At 35.1% G+C, this 14,449-nt stretch overlaps 1 protein-coding gene across 1 annotated transcript in view; it reads right to left on the reverse strand.

Annotated features, from left to right (window-relative positions):
- Positions 1 to 14,449, reverse strand: part of LOC129223416 (cytochrome P450 3A8-like) — a 138,044-nt gene that overhangs the window by 43,990 nt on the left and 79,605 nt on the right. The window contains exons 7-8 of the mRNA XM_054858014.1: positions 4,783 to 4,928; positions 2,220 to 2,335 (exon numbers count right to left, since the gene is read on the reverse strand). Coding sequence (XP_054713989.1) covers positions 2,220 to 2,335; positions 4,783 to 4,928 — 262 coding nt within the window. The remainder of the gene's footprint in view (positions 1 to 2,219; positions 2,336 to 4,782; positions 4,929 to 14,449) is intronic.

The raw sequence follows: 14,449 nt of genomic DNA on the forward strand, positions 1-14,449 counted from the left end.
CAGTCTCCATGAATAGTGCTGCGAAGAGGTTTGTTGTTTCAGCAGTAGTTTAGTCTCTCAGATACGCTTACATATACGCTAAAAATTATCGTCCAACCTCTTCGCAGCACTATTTATGGAGACTTCTATTGCAATTACAGCGTGCAGCGCCACCTGTTGGCACTTTTCAAAACTAATTTACAAGTTCCTGTACATGATTTTTATGGGTTTCACAATAAACATACCGTTTGTTTTATTCCAATATCGTCCTTTGTTTTTGAGATATTTAATTTTGAAACCAGGGAGTCCTTTGCTGGACACACTGTATGAGGCAGTGACCTTTGCAGTGCTTTGGCAGAGAAGCTTTGCTTCTCACTGCCTCGTATGTCCTGTGCATCTGGTGTAGCTGGTGTTCAAATAAGGAATGCTGCCCCCTTCCCTTTTTATGACTATCACAATGAAAGCGACAATTCCGGAATGAAAGAGCATTTAATAGCATTATCGTCTGATACATTCCCAGAGATCAGCAGGCCCGACAAGAGGCCATGTCAGCCTAGTCGGAAACTTGGGTCCCGGATTTTGAGGGGGCCCAGCGACACTAAAGCAAAAAAAAGGGAAAGAAAAGAAGGAAAGAAAAAAGAAATAAAAAGAAAGGAAAAAAAGAAAAAAGAAGGGGGGGGGGCTCCAAATAAGAGAGTAAAATTTACTTTTAGTATATACTGCTGTTGCACTTAAACTATAGGTAGTTGTTTTCTAGTAAGCAGCTTTGATTTTTTTTCCTTTTTTCCCCTTTTTAGCCTACTTTCCCAGTAAAAGTCAGAAAAAGAAGAAAAAAGCATGAAAGAAGGCTTAATGCATCTTAAAAATATCGCGGAAAACAAAAAAAAAGTCAAAAATAAATAAAATAATTAAATAAATATCGAAAAATTAAAAATTGGAAAGTAGGGTATTGAGATGGGAAAAAATGTCTGTCGGTCCGTCGTCGGTCTGTCTGTCTGTCCCCCCCCCCTAATAACTTTTGAATGAATTGTCCGATTCGAACAAACTTTTTTTTGTTCGAAAGATCTCGGCAAGGACACCTCTTTCCCTTATTTCACTTTTTGATTTGAACTATTTTTTGTTCGATTTTGAACAGCTCAATAAAACTTAACATAGGAAATTCAAGGCAATTCCGAACTGTGAGGCGAATTTGCTTCAAACAAACTTTGTAGGAAAAAGTTTTTGATGAAAAACTTGTATTTAAAATATCTTTTTAATTTGAATAATTTTCCGTTCAATTTCGAACAGTTCAAATCCCTCAACATTAGCGCCTACGGGGAAACTGAAAGTCAATGTATAGATTCCGTACTTAAGGCGAATGTTTTTCAAACAAATTTTGTTGGAAATAGCTCTTGACGCCAAACTCCAGACTCCGACTCCGAGAATTTAGGGGCACCTGACTCCGAATCCGACTCCTGTGCCTGACAATTAATCAAACTCCGACTCCCGACTCCGACTCTGACTTCGTAGCTTTGGCAAAAATTTATACACGGAGGACAAATAACAGACTCCGATTCTTGGATATTCGTCTCCGACTCCTTTATCCCAAAATGAGATTGATTCCGACTCCGACTCCGCAGCTATGGTTTTAACTGTGAAAAAATTATTGTTGATATGACTTGTTTTTATTTTCACGCTAAAGTTTTAATTTAGGTATTCAGTTTTCGGCGAATAAACTCGAAGTCATTTATGCTTCTACATAAAGATATGCGCAGACGATTTTTTTTTTCTGACAATGAAAATCATTTCTTTAAGTTGACATTTTATTGGAACTTCGAAAATCATTAGCATTCAGACTAAGTGAACGAAAAGAGAAAAACATTTTTTTCACACTAATAATTCAATCCTCATATTCAACTCTTTGTTTAAAGAAGTGTAGTGCATGAGCGATAAACAAATATAAAAAGAAACAATGGGTGTACATTGTAATAAGGTTTTAATTACTGAAAAAAAATGAAAAAGTTTTATAAATCTATACACATTTCTTTGAAGTCATTGATTAACAATACACTGATTTAAAACATCAAACTATTGATAACAGTACACATACAGCTTCAGGACTAAAAGGGTAAATCAATTAAAGAGAGTTGGAAGGATGAGATAAGCGATCTGGAAAATATATCTTAAAAAAAAAAGCCCAGAAAGGAAGCTTGCTATTGAGAATAAAACTGTGAATAGACTGTTGTGAACATTTAACTTACCTTTCCTGTCTGCTTTCTTTCCTTGATCATTTCCAGAGAAGCATCTCTAAAAAATTTAATTCCACTGGGTGGGAAAAGACATATCTTGAAAAATCTCATCAACTGCGGCAACATAACTGAAAAATATCAAATGCATTTACATTTTTTTTCCTTTTTTTATTGTTTTTAAAAGTCATTTTTATCTTATTAGTTTCAAGTTATTAAAGAAATTATTTTTTTTCCATATATGAAACATATGTTTTATCATCGTGCACTGTTAAAGCATTTCAGTTCGCAAATATACATCCGTAATTGCATTAAATGACACTTAAAATTGCAGGCTAAGAGTATATTTAGAGCTGTTATCGTCGCCGGCGTCTGAAATTAAAACCTTGGCAAAAATGCAAGCAATTGGAAATCCTTTTTGCTTCTCTGCAAAAACCAAAACAAAGTCCTTACTTTTTGACTTCACAGTATCAATATAGTTCTTCCATGGCAGAGAACAAAAGTTGTCCGAAACTCAAGTTTTTAGATTCTTGAGTTAAATGTTGAATTTAGCTGATAGAAGTTCCCGAAGGAAGAAACAACTATGATTTCACACTACAATAATTTTTGAATGAAATGTTGATTTCTGTATCTCAGAGCCAGACTAACGTAAGTCACATTGTTGCTACTTTTCAGGAGAGCGAAAAAACTATCGCCTGGTGCATGCAAAAGATGAGGCGAGCGGTTTTTTTTTTTTTTTTTTTTTTTTTGAGCAATCACATTGCTTATTGTTCTCATTTTACTGTTTTGATGTCCTATCATTTTATTTTCCCGCCAGCACCCTCTGCAGCGTCACCGTCGACCGGCCGCCTTACGATGCTGCTCCTCTTGCGAAAACAGTGTCCAGGTTGCGTCACTATCCTACACTTACACGCATACATGCACGCACGTACAAACAAACACATACACACACATACATACACCTACACACATACACAAACACATACACACACGCATACACCTACACACATACACAAACACATACACAAACACACATGCCTACACAAACATATACATACCCCTACACACAAACACACATACCCCCACACACATAAAAACATACGCCTACATACACACACACACACACACACACTTGTGATTGCGAAAAACATAATTTGAATTCAAGAGGTCAAAATTCAAATTATTATTATTATTATTGTTTTTTTTTTATCCTGGTAAATAAATATAACGTATTTGTAAGAATGAAGGCTTTCACGGACGGTGTCAATAATGTTGTAAAATTTCGGGCTGTTGTGCCGTGGACAACACTCAGACCACGGAACAACAGCCCGAAATCTTACAACATTATTATAAAGGATTTATTTTTTTATAGAATTACGTTGTGATGACTCGATGCTAAGATTCTGTACATAAATGCATAAGAACAGAAAAAATGCCATTTTTTGACTTACGTTAGTCTAACTCTGAGATAGATTTTTCTTAATAAATATTTATGAGAAAACTTTCAATATTGACTTCAAAGTTATAAAAAAATAGATTTCGGGCTTAACTTCTTCGCTGATTATGGAGGATATATGAGATATATATGTATGGGAGATTGTACCTGATTTCATTCTCATCGAGATCAAAGTTATAGACTCCAATTCTTAACTATATAATTAACTGTACTGAAATAATTATATTTATGCTGGTGTTGATGCATTTCTAGCGTCAAAAACAACTGCTTTTGCCTGGTGTTTAGACCGACAAAGTTTCAATTTTTATATCTAAAAAAAAAACGAGCTGATGTGTGCATCACACGACTTCCTTTTACTCCAATTTAATGTCATTTCCCCATTACTGGCAATTTTAATGTGATTCAATAGTTTACTCTCTAAATATCACCAACAGTAGCCAAATTGAAACCACATTTAAAATTAAAAAAATCCCTCAAATTTGTAGCCAAGTTGGCGACAAAACTTGGCGAAAAAAACACTGTCGATATATCGCCAAGTGTCCGCCCAATCATAACCCCACTTGAGTTTACATCGAAACTAACAATGATTTCCCCACAAAAAGGGGCAAAAGACCCCTTTAGAATCACCCGAATGCAACCAGAAGAGGAGGTGCACAACTAGAACCTACTAGGAGTCTACGTACCAAATTTCAACTTTCTAGGACATACCGTTCTTGAGTTATGCGACATACATACACACATATACACATACGCACCACGCACATACATACGTACATACAGACGTCACGAGAAAACTCGTTGTAATTAACTCGGGGAAACGTCAAAATGGATATTTCGGGCGTCTATACGTTTTTAGGTACATATGTATGCGTGGTCGGGTCGAAAAAAAAACTCAACATTCATTTGGGGGTGAGCAAAATGGAAATGAAGGCCGATTTTTTAATGAAATTTTTTTTCGCGAATACAATACTTCCTTTTTTTGTAAAAGGAAGTAAAAAAAATCGATCATTGTTCCAGACATTTTTCTCCCTTCAATTTACAAATTATTATTTTTTAAATTTTGATATCTTTGACTCACATAAGTTCCAAATACATTATTCCTAATGTATAGAAAATCCTTACGAAAAATCACGATTCTCCAGCTGAGTTTTGTAGTCAGAACATCTCGTGCTGCTTTCACAAATTTGTTTTCCGGATCGTTGTGGGAGTCAAGTTTGATGGAGAAAGCCGAGCTTGAAATAACGTCCATTGCAAAAGCACTGTAAAATCTAGGAAAGGAAGAAATAATAAGTTTTGCAATTCAACTTTTAAGCAGGTTCGAATTTGAAATACCATTTCTTGAGTCATAGTAGGTATCATTCATGATAGGTTTGCTTTCATTGCCTAGATCGATTCCCTTAAATCAGTGGGAGAGTTTGTTCTAAAATCATTTGACATTTTCATATTAACATATCTCTCAAATATTAATAACTACAGCCAATGAATGAGCTGAAGATTGGATGAAATACGTTTGTGGAGTGGTAACACATGCACTGAAGTTAAAACCTAACTTCACGCAAAAATTTTAATTGACAAGTAAAGCGCCGAGTATCAAAACCAGCTTTCGTACTGAGTTTTTAAAATTGTTTTTGCTTCGTAATTTTATACTTCTGGCTCGATACTATAGTCTACGTAACGAGAATTGGCATGTCAAGGCCAAATAACTTTCTCGCTCTCCATCTTTTTCTCCTTCTGGTTGTCATGGTTATGGCACCTTTTTCCCCATGTTGCTTCTGCAGATGTTATGTCTTGCAGAAGCAACATGGCAGAAAAGTTAATAAGTACTGTAACCATGACAACTTGAAGAGGAGAAGGGTATAGAGTGGGAAAGTTATTTGACCATGATATGCCGATTCTTGTTTTGTAGGTTGGTAATACCACGTTATAAAGCGATTTTAAAAAAATTCTTCTTACTTGGGTCGAAAAACGCTGCAAATATATATATATATATATATATATATATATATATATATATATATATATATATGTGTGTGTGTGTGTGTGTGTGTGTGTGTGTGTGTGTAAATACATAAAAACGATTTCCAAACTAGCTCAACACATGCTTCTACTGAACGGTCCCCTTGAAAATGCACCTGAGTAACATCAATATCATTTTAATGCATTGTTTAATCACGTCAAATCGCCTAATACCATGTGCCGTCATGTCTCCGATTTTTTCCATTATTTTTCTACGAATAGATGTCTATGAGAAAAGCCCAAATTATTTTTTTTAGATTTTTTGAATAAAAATTACGCTTTGGAGAATTTTTTCAAAAATTCGATTTTTGATCATTTTTCAGAGTTACCGTTTTGGCATGAATTCAGAAAATCTCTCTAATTGCTTTATTTTTCAACCAATTAAGCTGAATTTAGTATCAATTTCAAGCTAATATTTTTTCTTTTTCAGTGTGAACGACAGAAAGTATTCTATGAACAGTTGGGTGTTGCCACTCTTTATCTAAAGTCAATTTTTATGTTTTTTCAATTGGGAGATTAAATACACTGTTAAAACTACAGGTTGCGTTTGGCACCTTTCAGTGGTGAAACGCTTGTTCACCAGCGGCACCCGATAGAGAGCCGAAATTGCACCCTTAGCAAGGGTGAAAAACTGGCTCCCTTCACCCAACGTGCACCGTAGGTGAAAGATGGTACCCTAGGTGAGAAAAATGGCAACTTTATTGCTTCCTAGAGAGATCCCCCCCCCCCCGTGTTGTTTGCGTTTTTGAATACAATTGTGTTTTATTTATTTTGATTTATATATACGAAGGCATTTGATCACATTTCAGCTTTCGAACATAGTTTAGAAGTGTTCATGACTTTAATTTGTCTGTTCGTGCACTAACTTTCTTATATTCACACTTGGATTGCTCAGTAATGAATATGTTGTTGACAACTTATACTGCATGATCCGCACTGAAAATGAATAGGGAAGGTAGTTATCAATCATTTGCCGGAACAACCAGAAATATTAAGTAACATTAGATTAGAATCATGGGAAAATAAAAGCGTTCATAAACGTTTAAAATTTTAATCGAGCGTAACATATCAATACTTAGTATAAGATTCGATATTTGAGTATCCTTATGCGTACAAGATAAATACTGATTTAAAAGCCCTTCTTCCCAATGTCAAGTTTTCCGTCAGATTAAAAATAAAAACGAGTAGATAACTACATTCTCTTCATGCAATAACGCTTAAGAAAGATACGTTAACCAAAACACGATGTGAAACTCATGAGTCAAACGCTGAGTGAGAAAGATTTCTTTTCAGGTAGTCCCCCCCCCCCCCCCCCCCGCCTTTGCTGCTTTGTTCGTTTCCACTACGTAGTTATTTCATTTGAGAAGAAATAGATATTGGTATATAGGCTGCTCACGTCGATGCATTTTTATTCCGGAATAAGCAATTCAATTATCAGCTGATTTAAACGTTTTTATTTTTAATGTTGTTGTTGTTCAAGATAGTACTGATAGATAGTTTTAGGTAACAGTTTTGCACGATATAAATAGCAAGATATTAAATATTTAATAAGGTAAACGGAACAATAAGCAGTTTTCAACATACTTTAAACATTTTAAATATGTTCGAAAGCTCTAAGTGCTACAATATGATCAAATGCCTTTACTTACGCGAGATTTCGAAGATTAATCCACGAAATTTTCTGTTTTGTACTTCATTCAATGTGAAAGCAAATTTCGTTGCAACTTCCTTCGTTCGCCATTCAAACTGAAGTTGTCGTTGGACGATAAGTTAGAGCGCATGCGCAATGAGTCGCTCTCCTATTGAATCACTTTTGTTAACGTCGTTCACCCACTGAGGAACCAAAAGCACCTTGACGACACTTCCTAGCCTCCGTTTCACCCTGCGGCACTGTTTTTTCACCCTAGGGTGAAATTCTTTACCCCTGTGGCACTCCTGGTTTTAACAGTGTAAGTTATATCTCCGGAGAACCTACTACGATCTGCATCAATTTTTTTTTGTAGTATATTAAAATCATTCTCTTGCTATGTAGTAAAAAGTAAAAGGGTGTTTTTTGTTGTTTTGAAATAAAAAAAATAAAGTTTGTTTTGCAGAAAATACAAGTTTTCTATTACTTTAAATCCCTTTTAAGCTTAAAAAAGGCCAAAAACTTTTCAGAACAATTGATATTGGACTTTCAAAGGATTTGTATCAATAGTTAATCGCTAAAAAGTTGTTTACTTTTGAAAAGAATTGTGCAAAAACCTCCATTTCAGACTTCGCAAAAATAAATAAAAAACCACTTTTGATTGAAAGTGTACTAAATATTAAGAATAATAATTTGAAGAACAGTATAAAAATATTTTTTAATGGAATTATTTTGCTTTTTTTTTTCACAGTAAAGGAGGGAAAAAAAAAAATACTGTTGAAAACTTTTCTTAGCATAATCTTGTTTGGATTACGTTACACCTGGCAATGAACTTCCACACTTACAGTAAGTACTCCACAACTCTAGATTTCTCTGAAGAAGATTATTTTTGCTGATTGAAGTATATTTTAAAACCTCTGAAATTATTACTAGAAATTCTGACTTTTTCATCTTCTGATACAAAGGAAATAGTAATTTTTTTAAAAAATGCCGTCCGCACAAGCATGCCTTTCATTTTATATTTTATAATAGACGAAAGCTATGTGTCGATTAACTTTCAAAGCGAAAGAAGAATGATGCGTATTGCATGAGTATTGTAAGAGTGGAAGATCATTGTCAGGTGTTACGTAATCCAAACAAATTTAGGCTATGAAAACGTTTCAATAGTAATTATTCCCCCCCCCCCCCCAATCTTTTATTGTCAAAAAAAAAAAGCTAAATAATGCCATTATAAATATTTTTATAAATATTTTTTATACTATTCTTCAAATTATTATTCTTAATATTTAGTACACTTTCAATCAAAAGTGTTTTTTATTTATTTATTTCTTTATTTTTGCGAAGTCTGAAACGGAGGTTTTTGCACAATTCTTTTCACAAGTAAACAACTTTTTAGCGATTAACTATTGATACAAATCCTTCGGGAGTCCAGTATTAAGTGTTCTGGAAATTTTTTGTCCTTTTTTAAGCTTAAAAAGGGATTTAAAGTAATGGAAAACTTGTATTTTCTGCAAAACAAACTTTATTTTTTTTTTTTCAAAACAACAAAAAACACCCTTCTACTTTTCTCTACATAGCAAGAGAATGATTTTAATATGCTACAAAAAATAATTTGATGCAGATCGTAGTAGGTACTCCGGAGATATAACTTATTTAATCTCCCAATTGAAAAAACATAAAAACTGACTTTAGATAAAGAGTGGCAATGGCAACACCCAACTGTTCATAGAATACTTTCTGTCGTTCACACTGAAAGAGAAAAATATTAACTTGAAATTGATACCGAATTCAGCTTAACTGGTTGAAAAATAAAGAAATTAGAGAGATTTTTCTGAATTCATGCCAAAACGGTGACTCCGAAAAATTATCAAAAATCGAATTTTTGAAAAAATTCTCCAAAGCGTAATTTTCATTCAAAAAATCTAAAAAAATAATTTGGGCTTTTCTCATTGATATCTATTTGTAAAAAAAAATAATGGACAAAATCTGAGACATGACGGCACATGGCATTTACGTGAAATGACCCACAGTGTTTCTAACTAAAGAAATACAAGACGGAAGTCACATATCAAAGATAATTCAAACGAAAAATAAGGGAACTTTTTTTTAAAAATAGATTGAGCAAATTTTTATGCAAAACACCTCAAGTAAAACAACGCATACCCTTGTAGATGATGTAATTTCCCACAAATTGAAGTATTAAAGTTGCTACACGCTTACCATTTCTAATAATATTCATGATATTAAATTTTTTCAAGCCATAATTTCAAATTGAGAACAAATTCGCGATTTTACGGGGTAATGATTTTTTTTTTAAATGAAAACTCTAAACTTCTTAAAAACTGTTTCAATATTCGTAACGTGCATTACAAACCATGCGTCATTCCCCATTATTTCGATCGGCATAAGCTGCATTAAGTTTTCTTCCCGTATCTGTTATGAAGGAAAACATATACTTAAGCAGCTGAAATCTTAGAAGGGGGAGGGACTAACAGTATTTTTTAGCACCTTTTGACTGTGGCCCTGTTTCGCCTAAATTCTATGTACATATAACACTTTAAAGGTCTTGGGACCTAATACATATTCTCTCCAGGAGTAGCCCAGAATGTTTATGGGTGGATGTTGAATACAAGTTGCTTTTCATCAAAAAATGCTATATCACATTGCTAGTTTGTTTAATTATATGAATCTTATCAATATGTGGCTTTTTCTTTAGCGTGCTGCCAATTTCATATCCTCAAATAATGTAAAAAAACTGGAACGTCAACCTGTTTCTCATAAATCGTATATTTTTTAAAAGGTAATAGTAATAACTAGTACAGGAAATAGCATCACTGCTCGGAAAAACTAAAATCGTTTTTTGTATCTGATGCTGATCATGGCAAAATTAAGCAATCAAATTTGACTTTTAAACTTTTGTAGAATATTTTGATTAATCTGCTTTATAGAGTGGTCTGGGAGGGAGCATATCTCCCCCCCCCACCCCATAATCTCAACATTATATTAATTGTGAGTGAATATTTGTTATACACAGGTACTAAGTCTTAAGAGCTTTAAACATTTTCATAAACATCACCCATTTCGTAACATAGATAAATTATGCGCAATGATGTCTTGCGGAAACGCTCCAGAAGATACAGATTGATTCTCTTCCAATCACCCGGCCAGGGCAGTCATTCCAAGCTCGTTAGCTTGCGAGATCGAGATTATCGCTCACGTGATCGGTTGTGACGTAGAAATGTCGCAAAGTAGTTTTTTAATCTACTCAAACCTAGCCGCAAGCTAAGTTCGAGTAGATTAGAATACTACTTTGCGACATTTTTACATCACAACCAATCACGTGAGTGAGAATCTTGATCTCGCAAGCTGACGAGCTTAGAATGACCGCCCAGGGAAGGTATTTTTCACGCACACGGTGAACCGCGAGGAGCACTGGTGCTCCATCCGATTGTAAGACAACAGTGTCATCGATGCAATTTTCAACACAATTTCCTTCACCATCTTTTCTTTATCTTTACTAATAATAAAGCTGAATGTCCCTCTGTCTGTCCGGATCTCTGTCTCTCAGGATCTCTGTCTGTCAGGATCTCTGTGACGCGCATAGCGCCTAGACCGTTCGGCCGATTTTCATGATATTTGGCACAAAGTTAGTTTGTAGCATGGGGGTGTGCACCTTGAAGCGATTTTTCGAAAATTCGATGTGGTTCTTTTTCTATTCCAATTTTAAGAACAAAAATATCATACGATGGACGAGTAAATTACGAAATTATCATAACGTGGAACCGTAGCATGGGCACAAGCCAATTGGCGAGAAAATTCACCATACATTATTTGTAAATATACAGGCGAACCAAAAGACCTTTTAATTTTCTGTTACGGGAAAAGCCGTACGGGTACCACTAGTCAAATATAAAGAAATAAGGGGCATGCCAACTTCCGGACCACTCTACGGTAAGTCATTTGTACAAAATATGATATCATGTGCCCCCATTTAATCTGCAAGACCTTTATTTTCTTTACCGTTCGTACTAGATGCTTAATTCCTATTGGAAAAATGGGCAAAATGAGACGCTTAGTTAAGATATTAAAATTTTGAAGCGAAACAGTGAGAGTGAAAAAATACGAAATCCAATTATTTTTATGGTTCCTAAGCGCCTTGAATTGCACATAAAGAAGCCAAAGCATAAAAAAGCAATTCTAACACAAGAAATTTGACCTTAGTACAAACAATAATGGGGTTGTTTCCTTCAGTCAAAAGTAGTACTTTTTGTCACTGAAATTGATAGAATAAGCAAAAAAAAAATAATAATATGGACTCAGAAAATATTTTCATTATCCCAACAGTTATTTTTAATTAATTTTTTAAAATGTCCGATTCTTCAAACAAGGCGTGGTCTTTATGACGTCACAAATGATGCACTATGGCGCATCTTTCTGCCGCATTTCCACGTTATGATAATCAAGAAGCGAACTGCAATTGCGCTCTACGCTTGCTATCAACCATATCGTTGTCAATATACATGAGTAAAGATGCGAATTAAATATTTTGGACCGCGAATGGCAACACTGAATGGCATTTCATCATTTTAGATGCACCGATTTAAGTATTTTTTTTAAAAATATTAAACAAAGAAATTACTTAAAAAATGATCAGATTTTATATTTTTAAGCATGCTCTTTCAGAAAAAAATACTTTTAAAATTTTGGAAACGACTCCCGCAGCGTGTTTTGTGTCTTATACCACTTTACACTCGCAGTCAGTTACAACTTTTTGGTAGTGTAGAGGACTTATTATTTTTGCATATTCAGTCGAATTTGCATGTAATTTTACTTTATCCTGGAAAGATTAGCCACCGAGTGAGTGGCAACAGCAAAAACATTTATTTATAAGCGAATCGCTTATTTGCTAGATTCTGTCTCCTACTTGCATGCCTGCTAGTGGCAGGATGTACGACGTCTATGTTTTTTAATTGTAAATAAAAGAGTTTTATTTTATACTCAAGTATTTTTCATATGTTCGCGGCCAATCGACCTCGCGACAGTGGTGACCTATTATAGGACTGAATGCGGACAACCAACGTGAGTGATTTTACATTTTGTTTGTCTTGGTTACTAGTAGTAAAATGACTGAATCCAAAGTAGAGACTAGCGTTGATAGGATTGGTATGAAAATGCCGATTTTTTCGCCTTTAAATGTCAAACTGTATTTTGCTCAATTAGAAGCAAATTTTTCGATAGCAAATATAACGATTGAGCAAACGAAATATAGCCATTTAATTGCTTCCATTGATTCCGAGTATTTAACTTACTAGGGGGCTATCGCCCCCTGCTCGCTATCGCTCGCCAACCCCCGGAACTGCTTACGCAGTTCCCTGTGGATCGCTTCGCGATCCATGCTCGCTTCGCTCGCTCGCTGTATGCCAATACATTAGCCTAGCTAAAATTTTCCGTAAAAATTAAAGTTGGTAATTGCATTTAGGTCACCATCCATTTAACCAATATGAAAATTACGTTCATAATGTTAATTTGTCTGCTTTAGCCAGATTTTCGACAGTTTAACTTTGCTGTATGTAAGATGACTGCCTTGGCAATGTGCACAACTTTACCATTATAGATACAAAAGTGTCTGTCATTGCTTTGGAGAGATTGCACTTCTACCTGTTGGTCCGCGGAAGGTATTTTATTTCCCTTCTACCACCCATTGGAAAACCAATGAAGGCATTCCCCTATCCGCCACCTGGGGACGCGCCCTCTAGGGGTTACAGGCTCCCCCGAGGGATGTATTTACATTATTTACACTCTTATATATTTACATATTTACACTCTTATATATTCTAATCTGAGAAAACTTCCTCATATACACAATTAAAAATGTCCCGTTTGGGAGCCACAACTGACACTGCTTCAAAAGATCTTGTTCTTGATAATGCCACATAGAGCTGGCCATGACTAAAAACAGGCTCAGAGAGCACCAAACATATTTTCTCAAACGTTTGTCCTTCTTGTTGTTATTCTGAATCCTTGCCACGTCACGAACAAAAAATGGTTTAACTAAAAACGCGAAAACTCGCCAAGGCTACTTTGCTTGCACAATACTAAAACTACTATAACCCTAAACAAATTTGGCGAAACCTTTCAGCTGAGAATAAAAGGAATAAAGTAAATTCTTTCTCGGTTATTCATTTTGAACTGAACTGTCGTACTGAAGCAGAGAATAGACGACGCTCAAAGCGCCTACGCGTTCAAAACAACATTGCCGATGAACATGATTGTGGAGCAATGTGTGAAGAATGCGAATTTTGTGGTGCTCTTTATTGGCAGAAAGAGCGTAATACTGCAAATAAATATACTAAATGTTGCCATGACGGAAAGGTGCGGTTACCGGCATTGTGTGACGCACCTGATCTGTTGAAGGAACTGCTGACTGAAAATTCCCCAGCCGCTAAAAATTATCGGCAGCGAATCAGAGAATACAACTCTGGAAATGGCTCGTCTTAAATTGGATTCAAGAACGGTTTCCTGCCTTCTTTGAGCTTTTCTTTGCTGATTAAGGTTGAAATGGGCCACAGCCCGACTCAAACTCATCTCAAAAAAAAAAAAAGTTCGTTGAGTATTCTGTGATTCAAGATTTCAAAACAACGTAGAAGTTTGTTTACATGATTTATCGGCGAAGTGTTGCCAACAGAGGTTTAGAAATTCACCCCTTCATTTGCCGGCACGTAAGAGAATTATATATATAGATGTTTCGGAAATAGTTTATTCGCCGCCTGCGGAAAATCCGTATACTAAGTTAAAAGAAAAATTAATTGAACAGTTTGAGCATTCTGAAAATAAGAAAATTAAAACCTTGTTACAAGACTTAACTCTAGGGGATAAAAAACCTTCACAGCTTTTGCATGATATGCGGGAATTAAGTAACCATAAACTAGATGATAGTTTTTTGAAAAATTTATGGTTAAGCCACCTTTCTTCAAATATGCAGGCTATTCTCGCAATTAGTGCTGAAAGTTTATCGCAGTTAGCTCTTATGGCTGATAAAATTTCTGAGGTAGTGACTCTTCCGTCAGTATCGGTAGTGAGTTCTCCTTTCTCACAAGCTGAAAATTCTAGAATTTCTCGTTTGGAAAACCTAATTGAGGGTTTAAC

The sequence above is a fragment of the Uloborus diversus genome, chromosome 5 (assembly GCF_026930045.1).
Source record: "Uloborus diversus isolate 005 chromosome 5, Udiv.v.3.1, whole genome shotgun sequence".
Classification (NCBI taxonomy): Eukaryota; Metazoa; Arthropoda; class Arachnida; order Araneae; family Uloboridae; genus Uloborus; species Uloborus diversus.